Genomic DNA, 19,786 nt, shown 5'->3' with positions numbered 1-19,786 from the left:
AGAATTGACCATCTGCTTCTTTACCCTTCCCCTTCCCCACCCCCTCTCTTCTCCCACAGCCATGGCTCAATTGGTTTGAGCAAGTTGGCCACGGGAGCTGAGGATGGCTCCATTGCCCTACTTAGTTGCTGAGCAGCAGAACAGTGGCCTCCGATGGGCAGAGCATTGCCCTGTAGGGAGCTTTCCAGGTGGATCCCGGTCAGGGTGCCTGTGGGAGTCTGTCTCCCCGCCTCTCACTTAACAAAAAAATTATATGGAGAGGTAGAAGACCCAGTATAGCCAACACAATGTGCGAGGAGAACCAAGTGGGAAGACAGATGCTTTCTGACTTCAGGCTTACTGTGAAGCTTCCTTAGTGAAGACAGTGTGGTGTTGGTGAGAGCATAAACCAGTGGGTCAATGGATGGCACAGAGTGGAGAGCCGGGAAGTCAGCCCCATAAATACCATCAGCTGGTCTCTGACAAAGGGGCTGGGCCTGACCTGTGGTGGTGCAGCGGACAGAGCGTTGACCTGGAACGCTGCGGTTGCTCTTTTGAAACCCTGGGCTTGCCCAGTCAAGGCACATATAGGAAATGACCATGAGTTGATGCTTCCTGCTTCTCCCTCCTCTTTCTCGCTCTCTCCTCTCTAAAAATCAAATAAAATTAAAAAGAAAAGGGGCAAAGGCAACGCAATGGAGCGAAGACAGTCTTTTCAAGAAGGTGCTGGGATAGCTGGACATTGACGTACAGAACATGAACCGAGACACAGACTTCATACCCTTCACAAAAGTTAGCTCGAAAGGGGTCAGGGACCTAAATGTAAAACATAAAACACTCCTGGAGAGAGCCTGATCAGGCGGTGGCACAGTGGATAGAGCGTCGGACTAGGATGCAGAAGACCCAGGTTCGAGACCCCGAGGTCACCAGCTTGAGTGCGGACTCATCTGGCTTGAGCAAGAAAAAAAAGTTCACCAGCTTGGATGCAAGGTCTCTCGCTCGAGCAAGGGGTTACTCGGTCTGCTGAAGGCCCGTGGTCAAGGCACATACGAGAAAGCAATCAATGAACAACTAAGGTCTCGCAATGAAAAACTGATGATTGATGCTTCTCATCTCTCAGTTCCTGTCTGTCCCTGTCTATCCCTCTCTCTGACTCTATCTCTGTCCCTGTATTAAAAAAACAAAACAAAACAAAACACTCCTGGAGAAATAACACAGGAGTAAACCTAGATCACCTTGGTTATGGTGGTGACTTTTTAGTCCAAGGGCACAGTCTGTGAAGGATATAAATAAGCTGGGCTCTGTTAAAATTGAACGCTCCTGCTCTGTGAAAGGTGGCGACTGAGAAGACAAGTCACAGACAGAAAATATTTGCAAAAAACATATCTGATAAACTGCTTATCCAAAATACCTTAAAACTCAACAATAAAAAAACAAGCAGATTTTAAAATGGGCCAGACTTAGACCAAAATGTAGGACTGGCAGGTGAGCACGTGAAAGATGCTCCCCATCATGTTGTCAGGGCAACACAAAACTTCCTAACAGCACCTGACCTGTGGTGGTGCAGTGGATTAAGTGTCAACCTGGGACACTGAGGTTGCTGGTTCAAATCCCTGGGCTTGCCTGGTCAAAGCACGCATGGTAGTTGATGCTTCCTGCTCCTCCCCCTTCTCTCTCTCTCCTCTCTAAAAAATGAATCAAATCTTATAAAATAAATTCTAAAAAAAACCCTTTCTAACAGCAGCTGGCAGTCACTGGAAGGAAGGAGCAGGTGGCCAGAAGTGAGGCCTGCCACCTCTCCAGGACCCCTAGGTCCAGTCTCTGGAGCATCAGCTGCCTGACTCAGGCAGGCAGAGCACCAGGGGTGTTGAGTCTGAGTGCCTGCCAGCCCGGTCCCAGGGGCAGTGTCCTCCGTGCTGTCGCCGAGCCAGTGAGGCTCAGAAGTACAGCATGGTCCCCAGAGTTGCAGGTGCTCTTAGCCCGATTCAGGGGTTGACTGGCACCGGGGAGCAGTTTGTAGTCTCCGTCCAGGTGCAGAGTGCTGACTGACAGCAGAGTCCCAGGAGGATACCGCCGTTCCGTAGCTTGCAGAAGCTGTGGTCGGAAAGGCCCGAAATGCAAGTGGACAGGGTCACGCAGGTCTCACTGGAGTCGGATGTGGGGTGGTGCTGAGCCTGGTGCTGGGCAGGACCAGGGCAGAGATGCCACTGCCCTTTCAGGGAGTGTTATGATGGGCAGCAGTCCCCATCAGGGGCCTGGGGAAGCTCCCTGGTGGAAGGCATCCCTGGAGGGGAAGGCTGCAGAGCTGAGTCAGTTGTGAGGGGAGCTCCTCAGGGCCCCAGCAATGAAGGGTGCATAGGTCGTGTACAGGGAGCCCTCCTGTAAGGAGTAGGCCCCACATCCTGCAGCCCCTGCCTGGAAGGAGTGAGTAGGAGGAGGAGAAATGACCCGGCCCCACTGGGCCCTGACTCCAGATACACATAAGACCGTGCTAGGGTGGGTAAGACCAGGCTGGGTTGGTGAGGGCTGTAGGCTGGCAGCAGGGCCACACTTCTGCCTCTGCCAGGTAGCCTGTGCCTGCACTCAAGACCGCCCCCAGGTAACTTGTGCGTGTCCCCTCCCCCCAGGACCTCCTCCCTCCGGTGGAACTCGGGCACCAAGGAACGCATGCTTATCAAGGTTGCCGACCGGGAGCCCAGCTTCCTCTCCCCCCAGGGCAATGGGTACCCCCTGGACAGCCAGGCTGGGGGCCGCAATCGCAGACCCTCCGGTGGGCAGTACTCACCCAGCCTGCAGACATTTGCCCAGGACACAGAGGGCTCGGTCTTCTTTCCTGAGCGGAGGCCGTCCCCCTTCCTGAAGAGGGCTGAGTTGGGCAGCTGTTCCCCACTGCTGGCCCAGCCCCGCAAGCCGGCCTGCGACTCACAGCCCTCCTCCCCGCGCTATGCCTACGAGCCCCCCCTCTACGAGGAGCCCCCCATCGAGTACCAGGCCCCCATCTACGATGAGCCGCCCATGGACGTGCAGTATGAGGCCGGCGGGACCTGCCAGGCCAGCTCACCCCAGCGGTCTCCGGGCCGCAAGCCGGTGCCCTTTCCGCAGTCGCCCAAGCAGACCTCGGCCTCTCCCTTCCAGCAGCTGGTGCTCAGCAGGCAGAAGTGCCCAGAGCGCTTCCTGAGCCTGGAGTACAGCCCCGCCGGCAAGGAGTATGTGCGCCAGCTGGTGTATGTGGAGCAGGCCGGCTCGAGCCCCCGGCTGCGGGCGGGCCCGCGGCACAAGTACGCACCCAACCCCTGCGGTGGCTCGCTCTCCCTGCAGCCCAGCCCCTGCCTGCTGCGGGACCAGCGCCTGGGTGTCCTGTCCGGGGACTACAGCAGCATGGAAGGGCCCGAGCTGCGTCACGCTCCTCCACCCTCTCCACTCCCCCAGGCCCAGGACGACGCCATGTCCTGGTCCAGCCAGCAGGACACCATGTCCTCCACGGGCTACTCCCCGGGCACGCGCAAGAGGAAGAGCCGGAACCCCTCTCTGTGCCACGCCCCCAGTGCTTCATCCGCCGACAGCCCTGGGGACCGCGACCTGCTCCCACAGGCCCTGGCGGAGGAGCGGCCGACGTGTGGGCCCAGCCTGGCCCCCAAGCACGTGGAGGCCAAGGCGGGAGAGGCGGAGGCGGCTCGGGGCGGGGCCGAGCCCTTCCTGGCGCAGGCGAGGCTGGCCTGGGAGGCGCAGCAGGCCCACTTCCACATGAAGCAGAGGGGCAGCTGGGATTCCCAGCAGGACGGCTCAGGCTACGAGAGCGACGGGGCCGTGCCGCTCCCCATGCCGGGGCCGGTGGTGCGCGCCTTCAGTGAGGACGAGGCCTTGGCCCAGCAGGAGAGCAGCAAGCACTGGCAGAGGGGCGCCTTGGAGAGGCTCGCCTTCCCCCAGATCCTGCTTGAGAAGAGCGTCTCCGTGCAGACCAACCTGGCCTCGCCCGAGCCCTACCTCCACCCCTCGCAGGTACAGGCATGCCACTGGCGGGCAGGGTCCCGGGCAGTGGGTGGGCAAGGGGCAGTTGGTGGTCCCTAAACGTGGTATGGCCCTCACTGTTGCCAACAGCCATGCAGACAGATAGTGAATATCCCCCAAGACGCCCCCAGAGCAGGGCTCCATCACCTAGGTTCCCGGTGAGGCCCAGCCGGGTGCTGACAAGTCATCTGCAGGCCAGAGGCCATGCCCTGGGGATCCCGGCCATGGAGGCAGTGGCGGTGGGTGGGTACCAACTTTGGGCTTTTTCCTCCCACCTGTGAACAGACTCTTCGGTGAGAAGTGGTGCAGGTGGGATGTTAGGTGCTCCTCAGGTGGTTCAGAGCCCTTCCCCTCGGGGCCAGATGTGCTCAGCAGGCCCCCAGTGGCCCCAGGACCTTGGGCTGTAGCGGGACTGAAGTAGAAGCCCAGCCAGATGCATCTTCCTGGGGAAGCACCAGGCGTAGACCATGGTCAGGCCTGCAGAGCCTGCATGTGCCGTCTGTCTGGGTGCCATGCTGGGAACCTGGTGCCCCAGAACTTGGCATGGGCTGATGTTCTGATGTTCTGGTTCTCACCGCCTGGCCTGCTCCATGAAGTCATGGTGAGGGTCTGCCCTGGCATCTGCTCAGAGTTCGCAGTGGTCAGAAGGCCTCCCAGGGTCACGCTCCTCACGTTGACTCCCAGCCCTGCCAGGGAAAACATACCCAGAGGCCCAGTAACACTGGGCAGTCAGCACCTCCGTGGCAGGGCTGCCTTAGGGCCCTCCAGGCCGGAGAGTTCAGAGCACGTTTCTGTCCATGGCTCATGACAGGAGGGCAACAGGACAGACAGGAAGGGCCCCCCCCCCCCCCGCTTGCGCTGGGCCCCCCCCCCAGGGTCTCAGGAGCAGGGAGGGGCCTCTCCACGTCCCTGCGCAGTGTTGCATGGGAGGGTGCTGGCACACCTTTTTGAGACTGGTTGAATTAAGGAAGCGCCAAGCTGGAGACAGGCCTAGCCCTCCCCCAGGGATACCCAGCAAGCACTGCCGTCCTGCCTCCCCGGCCAGCAGGTTCCCCGAGGGCCCCACCCAGCACTTTGGGACGGGGTGGGGGGGTTATGCCTCTCATCTGGCTGGGTCAGGTAGAGCCCCCACCCCCTCACGGCCCCTCTGTCCTCCCCAGTCCGAGGACCTTGGCACCTGTGCCCAATTTGAGAGTAGCCGACAGACCCGCAACGTTGGGCCCAGCGCCAGCTGCGTGTTCCCCACATTCGTTCTACGCAAGCCGTCCTCGGAGACGGACATCGAGAACTGGGCCTCCAAACACTTCAACAAGCACACACAGGGCCTCTTCCGGCGTAAGGTGTCCATCGCCAACATGCTGGCCTGGAGCAGCGAGTCCATCAAGAAGCCCATGATCGTGACCAGCGACCGCCACGTGAAGAAGGAGGCATGTGAGATCTTCAAGCTGATCCAGATGTACATGGGTGACCGGCGCGCCAAGGCCGACCCCCTGCACGTGGCCCTGGAGATCGCCACCAAGGGCTGGAGCGTGCAGGGCCTGCGGGACGAGCTGTACATCCAGCTGTGCCGGCAGACCACCGAGAACTTCCGCCTGGAGAGCCTGGCCCGGGGCTGGGAGCTCATGGCCATCTGCCTGGCCTTCTTCCCGCCCACACCCAAGTTCCACTCCTACCTGGAGGGCTACATCTACCGGCACATGGACCCCGTCAACGACACCAAAGGTAAGGCCCAGTGCGCGGGCCCCTGGCGCCCCAGGCTCGCCGCCAGCCAGGTGAGGGCCGAGCGGAGAGCTTCCTGGCCGGTGCTGGGCGGCACCTCGGAGGCAACAGGTATGTGGGAGTGGGCACAGCCCCTTCCGACAAGCATGGGTGTCCCCTAAGGGCCGTATCCAGGTTTCTTCTGGGGTGCAGGGTCATCAGGGAGGCCCTCTTCAGCACTGAGGCCCTGTGAGGAGCCACAGACCATTAGGTTGGGGGCCTGGATGAGGACACATGACATCTATGTTTCAGCCAGCTGGTGTCCACTCTGCTCTGAGGCCACTGTGGCCAGCTGCCCTGCCTGACGAGGGCAGGGAGGCCACAGTTGGCCCATGTGCACACACTGCATTTGCTTTCCACTGTCCTTGGGTGTGAGTTGGTGAGCGCCCTGGCCAGGCTCGGGCTGCTGTCTGTGGAGGAGACCGGGATGCTCCAGGAGGGTCCTGAGAGCAGGTAGGAACACAGTGACGAGTGTGTATCAGCCCAGCACTGGGTCTGGCAAGACCACCAGGCCATGAGGGTGCTGCAGGCTGAGCTGGTCCTGAGCTGCCTAAGGAGTCAGAGGTTAGGACCAGTGCGGCTAGCCACCAGTGGACAGCTGCCTGGGGCTAAGTGCAGGGCCAGCTTCCACCTGGGCTCCCACAGGCCACAGGTCGGGTTCATCTGGACCCAGGCCTGGCCTGTCCAAGGGAGGACTCAGGGCCATGGTGCTGCCAGACAAGCAGCCAGACCGAGTCCTGGGCCGGGCAGAGTGGGCACGGGAACAGGGCCATAAACAGCATCTGGACACACGCTCTGCAGGAGTGACTGTGCACCCGGAACAGGAGTGGAGTCAGCACGTGTGTGCACAGTGACAGGGCAGTGCTGAGTCCTGGGGAGGGGGCAGAACCATGCACCCGGAACAGGAGTGGAGTCCAGCACGTGTGTGCACAGTGACAGGGCAGTGCTGAGTCCTGGGGAGGGGGCAGAACCATGCACCCGGAACAGGAGTGGAGTCCAGCACGTGTGTGCACAGTGACAGGGCGGTGCTGAGTCCTGGGGAGGGGGCTGAGTCCTGGGGAGGGGGCAGAACTGTGCACCCGGAACAGGAGTGGAGTCCAGCACGTATGTGCACAGTGACAGGGCGGTGCTGAGTCCTGGGGAGGGGGCTGAGTCCTGGGGAGGGGGTAGAACTGTGCACCCGGAACAGGAGTGGAGTCCAGCACGTGTGTGCACAGTGACAGGGCAGTGCTGAGTCCTGGGGAGGGGGCAGAACCATGCACCCGGAACAGGAGTGGAGTCCAGCACGTGTGTGCACAGTGACAGGGCGGTGCTGAGTCCTGGGGAGGGGCAGAACCGTGCACCCGGTGCTGAGTCCTGGGGAGGGGGCTGAGTCCTGGGGAGGGGGCAGAACCGAGCACCTGGAACAGGAGTGGAGTCCAGCACGTGTGTGCACAGTGACAGGGCGGTGCTGAGTCCTGGGGAGGGGCAGAACCGTGCACCCGGTGCTGAGTCCTGGGGAGGGGGCAGAACCGAGCACCTGGAACAGGAGTGGAGTCCAGCACGTGTGTGCACAGTGACAGGGCGGTGCTGAGTCCTGGGGAGGGGCAGAACCGTGCACCCGGTGCTGAGTCCTGGGGAGGGGGCTGAGTCCTGGGGAGGGGGCAGAACCGAGCACCTGGAACAGGAGTGGAGTCCAGCACGTGTGTGCACAGTGACAGGGCGGTGCTGAGTCCTGGGGAGGGGGCAGAACCGAGCACCTGGAACAGGAGTGGAGTCCAGCACGTGTGTGCACAGTGACAGGGCAGTGCTGAGTCCTGGGGAGGGGGAAGAACCGTGCACCCGGAACAGGAGTGGAGTCAGCACGTGTGTGCACAGTGACAGGGCGGTGCTGAGTCCTGGGGAGGGGCAGAACCGAGCACTAGCCAGCATGTCGGTTGTGGGGGAGCTGTGAAGGCCATGACATCTTCACCCAGGCTACAGCTTTTGAAGCAGAACCCTGAACACGGCAGCCTGGTCTCGCCAGGTAACTCTCTCACTCATGCGCAGCCACACAGGCTGCCGGGTGGCTGGTTCTGCCTCAGTCTCCCTGGGCCACTCCACGAGCAGGGGAACCCCATTGTCTCATGCTTTGGCTCAGCCTCTTCCAAAGGCCTTACGCTGTCACACCTTGAGTTGAAAGCTTGGAAGAATGTGTCCCCTGCTCAGCATGCAGCCCTCAGGGCCCCCGGCGGCACCTGCCGAGGTAAAGGTAAGTGAGCAGTGCACAGAGTTCAGAGGCTGCCAGGGCTTGTCCTGCCTGCCAGGGCTTCCGTCGGGAGCTTGGCCTCCAGGCCCCACCTGGGGCCCAACAGGACACTTCCCTTGGCACAGGAGCTTGTGCACCTTTGTCCTCGTGTCTCTGCCGTGGGAGCCCGGCTGGTATGTGAGAGGAAACCGGATTTGGCAGTGGAGACCCAGATGGTCTTGGAGCGCCATGTGGTCTGGGCCCACACAGGAGACTAGGCCTCTGTGGTCACACTGGAGAGACCTGCCTCTGGGCTGTGGGATCTGGTCTCATGTCTGTGTCACAGGGCTGCCCCCATCCCAGCTCTGAAACTCACTCCTGGGTGGGTGTCTGCTACAGGTCCCACTCAGCAGTGAGCCCATAGGAGAGGCCTCATGCTCCCTCCCACTGGCCCCTGTCAAGAATGTGGGTGCTGTCTGATCAGTAAGGCACGCCCCACCAGCCCAGGAGGATGCATCCTCTGCTCGGATAAAGAAAACCAGAGCCTGTCTCAGGAATGCCAGCGAGGCCAAAGCCAATCCTGCTGCCGTGTGGGGCACCTCACCCTGGACCATGCTGCCAGCTGTAGCCTCAGAAGCCTTTGATTCATCTGCCAGCATGTGTGTGGCATCCATTGTGTGGTCACCACCCTTAGGAACCAAGGCACCGCACGGTGAACTCTGGTTCATGTGTACCCAGCCCCCAGCTTAGCGTCGTCTCATACATGGCCATACCTTTATGCCAGCCAACAGCAGGGTGCTTTCCCAGCGTGTCTCCCTGAGACCTCTCTGAGCAGGCTCTCACTGACCTTGCAGGGTGCTTGGCAGTGGACACACACTGCAGCTCTGCCATCTGCTCTGCAAAGGAGCACGTCACAAGGCTGCAGACCCTGGGGTGTTCTTGACCGCTCACGCAGCCATACCTCAGCAGCACGCAGGGGCTTCCCAGTGAGGATGACAGACCAGACACATGCATTCCCTTGGGTTCAGTCTCGAACTCCTGGTAAAAGAATAGGGAAAGAATTTGAAAAGACAAAAAACGAAACAAAACTCACAAGGGAATGTAAAATGATGCAGCCACTGTGGAAAACAGAGTGGTCATTCATCAAAAAATTAAACATAGCCTGACCTGTGGTGGCGCAGTGGATAAAACGTTGACTTGGGAATGCTGAGGTCGCCGGTTTGAAACCCTGGGCTTGCCTGGTCAAGGCACATATGGGAGTTGATGCTTCCAGCTCCTCCCCCCTTCTCTCTCTCTGTCTCTCTCTCCTCTCTCTCTCCCGCTCTGTCTCTCTCTGTCCTCTCTAAAAATGAATAAAAACAATTTTTTTTTTAAGTTTATAATAAAAAAAAAAATTAAACATAGATTACCATGAGATCCAGCAAAAGACTTGAAACAGAGACATGGAAGTTATCTAAGCACCTATATCCATAGCACTATACTCACAATAGCCAAGAAGTGGAAGCAGCTGAGTCCATAGACAGATGAACAGATGAACAAAAGGTGGTCTGTTTACACAATGGAATATTATTCAGGCTCAAAAAGCAAAGAAATTCTGACACATATGTTACAACATGGATGAAACTTGAGGACATTATTGTGCTCAGTGAAAGAAGCCGTTCACAGTATACCAAATACTAGACAATTCCACTCATCGGAGGCCCATAGACTAGTCAGATTTGTAAGAAACGGAAAGTGTATTGGTGGTTGCTGTGGGTTAAGGGAGGGAGAAATGGGGAGTTGTTTAACGAGTACTGAGTTTCCTTTTGGGAAGAGGAAAAGGTTCTGCAGACTGATATGGTGATAGTTGCACAATATGAATGTACTTAGTGCCATCGAACTGCACAATTAAAAATGGTTAAAATGGTAAATTTTATGTTATGTATATTTATCACAATAAGAAAATGAAACCCACAAGGACAGAGAGAATGGAAGAAGAACTACAGTGTGTCCGTAAAGTCACAGTGCACTTTTGACCGGTCACAGGGAAGCAACACAAGATGATAGAAATGTGAAATCTGCACCAAATAAAAGGAAAACCCTCCCAGTTTCTGTAGGATGATGTGGCAGCATGTGCGCATGCGCAGATGGTGACGTAACACCATGTATACAGCGGAGCAGCCCACGGCCATGCCAGTCAATATGTGGATGGTACAGAGGAAAGTTTAGTGTGTTCTGTGGCTCGCTAAATTTGAATCCGTGACCAAAGTGCAATGTGAATATCGGCGCATTTATAACAAAGCACAGAGCACCACCACATAGGAATAACATTACTCGGTGGGATAAGCAGTTGAAGGAAACCGGCAGTTTGGTGGAGAAACCCCGTTCTGGTAGGCCATCAGTCAGTGACGAGTCTAGAGGCTGTACGGGACAGCTACCTAAGGAGCCCTAAAAAATCTGTGCGTAAGCCCACATCACACTGCATTGAATAGGTATGAAACTGGGAGAGTTTTCCTTTTATTTGGTGCAGATTTCACATTTCTATCGTCTTTTGTTGCTTTCCTGTGACCAGTCAAAAGTGCACCGTGACTTTACAGACACACTGTATGTTTGGAAAGCTGAGAAGCATAGACAAGTCCCAGGAAACTGACTTGACACATACCGAGAAAGGTGGGTCCCAAGCTCAGAAGTTGAAGCAGGGAGCAAACCCTTCAAAGCTCAGTAGTGGGTGGAGCTGTCTTCCTCTAACAGTGGTTTGGAAAGGGGGTGGTCTTGAAGCCAAAAAACAAAAGAGCTTGTTGAAAGTCTGTTTAAGGAAGAAAGTAGCTACAGTGGAGTGAGACTAGATTCTGGACCCAGAGTGTAAAATACAGCCACATTTTCAAAATAGGCCATATTTTGAGCTGTAAAGTCTCAATAAATGTTAAGGAATATAAATCATAGAAAGTATTCTCTGACCACAATGGAATTAAATTATCAATCAGTAACACAAAAATATCTGGAAAACTTCCAAGTATTTGGAAGCTAAAGCATGCACTACTGACTAACCTGTGGGTCAAATAGAAATCAGAAGGAAAATTAGAAAGTATTTTGAACTGAAAGAAAATGAAAGCAAAACATTCTGAACATGTAGGATACAGTCAGAACAGTTTTAGAGGGAAATTTATAGCACCTAAATGCCTATATTAAAAGATAAGATCTATAATCAATTACCTCAGCTTCTACTTTAAGAAACTTTTTTTAAAAGGAGTATAATTATATCGAAAGTAAGCAGAAGAAAGGAAACAATGGAGATCAGGGTAGAAATCAGTGAAAGAGAAAATAGAAAAATAATGCAGAAAGTAAGTGAAACAAAATGCAGATTCTTTGTGAAGATCAGTAAAATTGATAAACCTCCAACCAGACTGATCAGAATAAAAGTAGAGAAGACATAAATTATCAGCATCAATAATGGGAAGTGATACACTACAGAGTCAGCAGATGTTTATAATAAGGAAATAGTATGAAAACTTGATGCCAATAAACTTGACTGTTTAGAGGAAATAGACAAATTCCTTGGACACAAACTACCAAAGATCACTCAACAAGAAATAGACAACTAAAAATAATAATATATCTGTTAAAGAAAGTGTTTGAAGGTTTTTATGGTTTTTAATTCTCGAGTAAAGAAATTTAGTTGGTGCTTAAAAACCTTTCCACAGGCCCTGGCCGGTTGGCTCAGCGGTAGAGCGTCGACCTGGCGTGCAGGAGTCCCGGGTTCGATTCCCAGCCAGGGCACACAGGAGAGGCACCCATTTGCTTCCCCACCCCTCCCCCTCTCCTTCCTCTCTGTCTCTCTCTTCCCCTCCCGCAGCGAGGCTCCATTGGAGCAAAGATGTACCGGGCGCTGGGGATGGCTCTGTGGCCTCTGCCTCAGGCGCTAGAATGGCTCTGGACTGAACAGAGCAATGCCCCAGAGGGGCAAAGCATCGCCCCCTGGTGGGCATGCCGGGTGGATCCCGGTCGGGCGCATGCAGGAGTCTGTCTGACTGCCTCCCCGTTTCCTGCTTCGGAAAAATGGAAAAAAAAAAACAACCTTTCCACAAAAAATTCCAGGTCCAAATAGCTTCACTGGTGAATTCTACCAAACTTTTTATTGTTTGTATAGCAATTCTTTGCAAACTTATCTAGAAAATTGAAGTGGAATGGCCCTGGCCAGTTTGCTCAGTGGTAGCGCGTCAGCCCAGCGTGTGGATGTCCCAGGTTCTGAATAAGTGGGTTTTATTCATTGAATCAAAGGTTGGTTTAAGCCTGACCTGCAGTGGCGCAGTGGATAAAGCCTCGACCTGGAACGCTGAGGTTGCTGGTTCAAAACCCTGGGCTTACCTGGTCAAGGCACATATGGGAGTTGATGCTTCCTGCTGCTCCTCTCTTTCTTTCTCTCCCTCTCTCTCTCTCTCCTCTCTAAAATGAATAAGTATTTAAAAAAAAAAAAAAAAAAAAAAAGGTTGGTTTAAGCCTGACCTGTGGTGGTATAGACTTGGAACGCTGAGGTCGCCAGTTCAAGACCCTGGGCTTGCCTGGTCAAGGCACATACAAGAAACAACAAGCAACCAATGAAGAACTGAAGTGAAGCAACTATGAGTTGATACTTCTCATACCTCTTTCCCCATAAAATCAATAAATAAAATGTTTTTTAAAAAGTTGGTTTAACATTCAAAAATCATTGTAAGTTTTCACTCAACAGAGTGAAAAAGAAAACCCATATGATCACCTTAATAAATGTAGAAAAAGCATTTAACAAAACCCAACATTGCATTTTTGAAAAAAATGAAAAAACTTCTTTTATTTATTTATTTTTGTCAGAGAGAGGGCTAGACAGGGACAGACAGACGGGAACAGAGATGAGAAGCATCGATTATTAGTTTTTCGTTGCGCATTGCAACACCTTAGTTGTTCATTGATTGCTTTCTCATATGTGCCTTGACCGTGGGCCTTCAGCAGACCAATAACCCCTTGCTGGAGCCAGCGACCTTGGGTTCAAGCTGGTGAGCTTTTGCTCAAACCAGATGAGCCTGCACTCAAGCTGGCGACCCCAGGGTCTCGAACCTGGGTCCTCTGCATCCCAGCCCGATGCTCTATCTACTGCACCACTGCCTGGTCAGGCGAAAAAACTTCTTTAACTTGATGAACAGCATTTATAAGAACCTACAGTCAACAGTTCAAATGCTGTAGAGAAGCTCACCTGAAAGCTATGTACTCATTAATCAATGTCACCCCATGAAATTTAATTTAAAAAAAAAAAACAAAAACGTACAGAACCTAAGAGATTGGAAAGTAGGATCTCAAACAGATACTTGCACACACATGTTCACAGCAGCAGTGTGCACGGTGTAAAATAAATGCAAACAACTCCAATGTCCTTCAGCAGATGTACAGATAAACAATGTGGTCTGTCCATACATTGGAATATTTTTCAACGATTAAAAAGGAAGGTCTCGGCCCTGGCCGGTTTGCTCAGTGGTAGAGCGTCGGCCTGGCGTGCAGGAGTCCCAGGTTCGATTCCCAGCCAGGGCACTCAGAAGTGCCCATCTGCTTCTCCTTCCCTCCCCCTCTCCTTCCTCTCTGTCTCTCTCTCTTCCCCTCCTGCAGCCTAGGCTCCATTGGAGCAAAGATGGCGCTGGGGGTGGCTCTGTGGCCTCTGCCTCAGGCACTAGGATAGCTCTGGTTGCAACAGAGTGACGCCCCAGATGGGCAGAGCATCGCCCCCTGGTGGGCATGCCGGGTGGATCTTGGTCGGGCGCATGAGGGAGTCTGACTGCCTCCCCGCTTCCAACTTAAGAAAAATACCCCCCCCCCCAAAAAAAATCTCTTTCTCTCTCTTTTTAAAAAATTTTGTAAGAGTTTACTTGAGGCAAACTGCCGAAATGCTGGGGAGCAAGATCTCAAATGCTCTGGAGAATGACAGCTTTGCAGCTTTTTGTATGTATTTGAGATTAAGGCAGGAAATAGGAAGATTCTTTGGAGGTGGGAGAAAGCAAGGCGAGGATTGGATTACAGGACGTTGAGGTTATGTGCTTTCTTAATTTCTGGTATTTCGAAGGTAGGAAGTTCTGATACGTGCCACAACATGGATGAACCTTTAAAAAAGTTATGCAACGTGAAAGAAGCCAGGCACAAAAGGGCAAATATGATATGATTCAACTTCTATAAAATAGGAAGCTTCGTAGTGGCAGAAAGTAGATTAGAGGTTGCTAGGGAACGGTTTCTGTCTGTGGAGATGAAGAGATTTCGGAAGGAGCTGTGGTAGGTGCACAACATTGTGTGCATTCTTTTTTTATATAATTGATTTTTCCAGGGAGAGGAAGGGAGAGACAGAGAGAGAGAGGAACATGAGTCGTCCCACTTATTCCTGCTGTCATTGATGGTTTCTTGTATGTACCCTGACCAAGGTTCAAACCCACAGCCTCATCACGTTGGACGCTGCTCTGACCAGCTGAGCCACCCAGGTGGGGCCCACTCTGTACATTCTTAACGCCACTGAATTGTACACTTAAAACGGTACAATGGCTATATTTTCTGTCTATATTTTTCCAAAATTAGGGAAAAAAATGCTCTAGCCAGCATCCTATGGAAGGTAATGCACTGGCTGCTCTCTTATTAAGATCAGGATGCTTGGCCTGACCTGTGGTGGCGCAGTGGATAAAGTGTCGACCTGGAAATGCTGAGGTCGCCAGTTCAAAACCCTGGGCTTGCCTGGTCAAGGCACATATGGGAGTTGATGCTTCCAGCTCCTCCCCCTTCTCTCTCTCTCTGTCTCTCTTTCTTGCCCTCTCTCTCTCTCCTCTCTAATAATGAATAAATAAATTTTTTAAAAAATTAAAAAAAAAAAAGATCAGGATGCTCAAGCCCCCCCACCCCGCCCCCCATGTCTGCCACTGAGCACTGGAGGGCCTGGCCAGAGCATCTACACGGGATGGAAGAGTGTTGTCTTTATTCACAGACAGCACAGTCTTCTATGTACTAGATACTACGGGGTCTATAAAAAGTACTACAAGGTAAAAACTAGAACAAGTGAGTTTAGCAAGGTGGAGGATATAAAAATAATATTTCTGTGTATTAGCAACAAAATGTTGGAAATGGGTGTTTTAAAACATAATTTGAAATACCCTCGCCCTGGCCGGTTGGCTCAGCGGTAGAGTGTCGGCCTAGCGTGCGGAGGACCCGGGTTCGATTCCCGGCCAGGGCACACAGGAGAAGCGCCCATTTGCTTCTCCACCCCTCCGCCGCGCTTTCCTCTCTGTCTCTCTCTTCCCCTCCCGCAGCCAAGGCTCCTTTGGAGCAAAGATGGCCCAGGCGCTGGGCATGGCTCTGTGGCCTATGCCTCAGGCGCTAGAGTGGCTCTGGTTGCAACATGGCGACGCCCAGGATGGGCAGAGCATCGCCCCCTGGTGGGCAGAGCGTTGCCCCTGGTGGGCGTGCCGGGTGGATCCCGGTCGGGCGCATGCGGGAGTCTGTCTGACTGTCTCTCCCTGTTTCCAGCTTCAGAAAAAAGAAAAAAAAAGAAATAGCCTCAAAAATATGACACAGTTGGGATAAGTCTGACAAAAGATGTATCACACTTCTATGCTGAAACTACAAAACTTTGCTGAAAGTTAAGAATGCCTAAATCAGGGGTCCCCAAACTTTTCACACAGGGGGCCAGTTCACTGTCCCTCAGACCATTGGAGGGCCGGACTATAAAAAACACTATGAACAAATCCCTATGCACACTGCACATATCTTATTTTAAAGTAAAAAACCAAAATGGGCCTGACCTGTGGTGGCGCAGTGGATAAAGCGTCGACCTGGAAATGCTGAGGTTGCTGGTTCGAAACCCTGGGCTTGCCTGGTCAAGGCACATATGGGAGTTGATGCTTCCAGCTCCTTCTTTCCTCTCTCTCTCTCTCTCTCTCTGTCTCTCCCTCCTCTCTCTAAAATGAATAAATAAATAAGTAAATTAAAAAAAAAAACTGAAACGGGAACAAATACAATATTTAAAATAAAGAACAAGCCTGACCAGGCGGTGGCGCAGTGGATAGAGCGTCAGACTGGGATGCAGAGGACTCAGGTTTGAGACCCCAAGGTCGCTGGCTTGAGCAAGGGGTTACTCGGTCTGCTGAAAGCCTGCGGTCAAAGCACATATGAGAAAGCAATCAATGAACAACTAAGGTCTCATAATGAAAAACTGATGATTGATGCTTCTCATTTCTCTGTTCCTGTCTGTCTGTCCCTATCATCCCTCTCTCGGTCTCAAAAGAAAAGAAAAAAACAAGTAAATTTAAATCAACAAACTGTCCAGTATTTCAATGGGAACTATGCTCCTCTCACTGACCACCATTGAAAGAGGTGCCCTTTCCGGAAGTGTGGTGGGGCCAGATAAATGGCCTCAGGGGGCTGCATGTGGCCCGTGGGCTGTAGTTTAGGGAACCCTGGCCTAAATTAAAGGCGAGGTATATGCCATGCTCATGATTCGGAAGACGGTGTTGTTCAGATGCCACTTCCTACCCAGGTTGTCCCATCGATCAACCGTAAACTAAATCTTCATAGTTTTTTAAACTTACAAATTAGCAGGCTGTTTTAAAATTCATAGAAAATGCACAGAACCTAGACTAGCCAAAATACCCTTGAAAAAAAATGAGCCCAAGCTGGATAGCTCAGTTGGTTAGAATGTCATTCCAGTATATAAAAGTTGTGGGTTTGATCTTTGGTCGGGGCACATGGAGGAACAGACCGATGTTTCTGTCTCTCTCCCCTCCCCCTTTAAAATAAAAAATGAGCATCAGCTCATAGTTGTAGCTTCCCTTATGTGCCTTCACCAGGCAAGTCCAGGTTTCAAACTGGCAACCTCAGCATTCCCAGGTTGACATTTTACCCACTGCACCATCAACAGATCAGGCTAACTTCATCAAAATTAAATCTGTTAAGAGAATGAAAAGATAAACCACTTACAGACAAGCAAGGAGAGGAGGCTAGAGGGAACCATGTGGTGAGGGGTTGGAGTTGGGCACGTCAGTGTGGAAATATTTAGAGATGAATATATACAGGGCCAGTTGACGCATCTTTCCTTGAATGTTGGCCAAGAGCACCCAGAAGCAGTGGCACCCTGATAGTGGTGAGCTCCCCTGCCACCTGGTTCTCGGGCTGGTGCAGGGAGTGTACACAGTGCGAACAGTGGTGAGCACCTCTGCCACCTGGTTCTCGGGCTGGTGCAGGGAATGCACACAGTGCGAACAGTGGTGAGCGCATCTGCCACCTGATTCTCGGGCTGGTGCAGGGAGTGTACACAGTGCAAACAGTGGTGAGCGCATCTGCCACCTGGTTCTCGGGCTGGTGCAGGGAATGCACACAGTGCGAACAGTGGTGAGCACCTCTGCCACCTGGTTCTCGGGCTGGTGCAGGGAATGCACACAGTGCGAACAGTGGTGAGCACCTCTGCCACCTGGTTCTCGGGCTGGTGCAGGGAGTGTACACAGTGCGAATAGTGGTGAGCACCTCTGCCACCTGGTTCTCGGGCTGGTGCAGGGAATGTACACAGTGCGAATAGTGGTGAGCACATCTGCCACCTGGTTCTCAGGCTGGTGCAGGGAATGCACACAGTGCGAACAGTGGTGAGCGCATCTGCCACCTGGTTCTCGGGCTGGTGCAGGGAATGCACACAGTGCGAACAGTGGTGAGCACCTCTGCCACCTGGTTCTCAGGCTGGTGCAGGGAATGCACACAGTGCGAACAGTGGTGAGCACCTCTGCCACCTGGTTCTCGGGCTGGTGCAGGGAATGCACACAGTGCGAACAGTGGTGAGCGCCTCTGCCACCTGGTTCTCGGGCTGGTGCAGGGAATGCACACAGTGCGAACAGTGGTGAGCGCCTCTGCCACCTGGTTCTCGGGCTGGTGCAGGGAGTGTACACAGTGCGAACAGTGGTGAGCACCTCTGCCACCTGGTTCTCGGGCTGGTGCAGGGAGTGTACACAGTGCGAACAGTGGTGAGCACCTCTGCCACCTGGTTCTCGGGCTGGTGCAGGGAATGCACACAGTGCGAACAGTGGTGAGCACCTCTGCCACCTGGTTCTCGGGCTGGTGCAGGGAATGCACACAGTGCGAACAGTGGTGAGCGCATCTGCCACCTGGTTCTCGGGCTGGTGCAGGGAATGCACACAGTGTGAACAGTGGTGAGCACCTCTGCCACCTGGTTCTCGGGCTGGTGCAGGGAATGTACACAGTGCGAATAGTGGTGAGCACCTCTGCCACCTGGTTCTCGGGCTGGTGCAGGGAGTGTACACAGTGCGAACAGTGGTGAGCGCATCTGCCACCTGGTTCTCGGGCTGGTGCAGGGAGTGTACACAGTGCGAAAGCGAAGGCGTGCTGGAGGGCAAAGGGGGACAGCGGTGTACTACAGGACACGGAGCCACCGAGAGAGCTCCCAGCACCCAGAGCTGGAGCAATTCGAGCAACAAAATAAAGTCGCATCAGATTATAACCCAAAGTGTAAAGTCAATATCTGAATTTCCATCCAGATGTAAAAGTGATGAGATAGGTAGATGTCTCCCATGCAGGATGCAGATGGCCCGCTCTGAGTGCGGCTCCGTGCAGTGACTTTCTTCTAGAGGACGTGGACAGATGGGGATCGAAGGGTGTTTTCTGCAGAGTGGGAGGTGTGCCCAGAGTAGCCTGAGAAGGCAGCACAGACATTAAAGAAGGGGGTGTGCCCTGCCTTTCTGTGCCGGTGGGTCCTGAGCGGACTGCGTGCCCTCCCTACACCTTCCCACCCGCTCCGCCGAGCTCAGAGGGCTCCTGGCGCCGGCCCAGCCACACCACCCAGATGGCTGGCACACACACCACAGATCTATCTGTGTGGGCGCACGCCCTGCCCTGAGAGTGTGAGCAGGAAGCATCTCCTTACAGAACGCTTGCCCCACCCCAGCACGCCAAGGCTGGGCGCTGACCAGCGGCCCCATCCTCTCTGAGGAATCAGTCTGGAACGGGTGTGGCCACCTTCCCAGCTGACCAGGCTCGGGCCCAGGGGCCTCCTCCAGCTACATGGGGACCAAGTGGGCACTTGCTCCTGCCTTTGCGTTCGTGGTCCTCATGGCTCTGTTTACTCCCCAGTGACACAGCACATGAAGGAACTCCTGGAAAGGAACACTAAGAAGAAGTCCAAGTTGAGAAAGAAACCCAAGCCCTATGTTGAGGACCCGGATGGTAGGGCCTCTCTCCGCAGCCAGATAGGCTGCGTCTGCACCGCTCTGCTCTCCGGCCTCGGCCCTCTGGCCTCCTCTTTCTAACCGCTTCTGGGCTCCGGGGTGGGGCAGTTGTGGGGGGTGGGGGCACACTAACCATCAGGTCTGTGGCCTCCTCCTGAGCTGGCTGGACTCGTCACTGACGGGAGGGACTTCTGGGAGAGGCCACAGGGGCCCTGCGCCCTTCTCTTTGGTGCTCAGAGTAGTTTTCAGCTTGCAGTCTGGGTTCTCAGTAGGGAGGGGTTGAGGACTGTGGGCCAGGGCCTGCTGGCAGCACCCCAGGTAAGTGTGAGTGAGGAAGTTCCCTGTGGGCAGGCACCTCCCAGCCCCGATCTCCAGCCCTGGGGCTAAGACTCGGGAGCCACCACCCCCATCCAAGCTGTAAGGAAGCTGTGTTAACACAAAGCTGTGCCCTCCCTGCCGGGGGAGCTGTGGACCCCATTGCTGTCCAGTCAGCCCCTGCCCTGCCACCCCCCCTTCCCCAGCCGGGGTGCACCCCTGCTTTATCTGCTCTTTCCCTGAAACCACTCTACCTTGGCCCTACTCTGGGCTGCCGTTGGCTCCCTTGTCTGGGGTAGGGGTGGGCTCCTGCCTAAACCCT

At 54.0% G+C, this 19,786-nt stretch overlaps 1 protein-coding gene across 6 annotated transcripts in view; it reads left to right on the top strand.

Moving 5' to 3' along the window:
* ARHGAP39 (Rho GTPase activating protein 39) overlaps window positions 1-19,786 on the top strand; it is an 85,043-nt gene that overhangs the window by 59,776 nt on the left and 5,481 nt on the right. For 5 of the 6 annotated variants that reach the window (XR_010750523.1, XM_066379766.1, XM_066379764.1 and 2 more), the window contains 3 exons: window positions 2,607-3,978; window positions 5,148-5,709; window positions 19,055-19,147. Coding sequence is in view for 5 of the 6 variants with exons in the window: in XM_066379766.1 (XP_066235863.1) it covers window positions 2,607-3,978; window positions 5,148-5,709; window positions 19,055-19,147 (2,027 nt within the window). In the remaining variant the exon portion in view is untranslated. The remainder of the gene's footprint in view (window positions 1-2,606; window positions 3,979-5,147; window positions 5,710-19,054; window positions 19,148-19,786) is intronic. The other variant, XM_066379765.1, reaches the window with a different exon arrangement.

This window comes from Saccopteryx leptura, chromosome 3, assembly GCF_036850995.1.
Source record: "Saccopteryx leptura isolate mSacLep1 chromosome 3, mSacLep1_pri_phased_curated, whole genome shotgun sequence".
NCBI lineage: Eukaryota > Metazoa > Chordata > Mammalia > Chiroptera > Emballonuridae > Saccopteryx > Saccopteryx leptura.
Note: the sequence above shows the minus strand (reverse complement) of the source record. Positions and strands in the feature narration are given on the sequence as shown.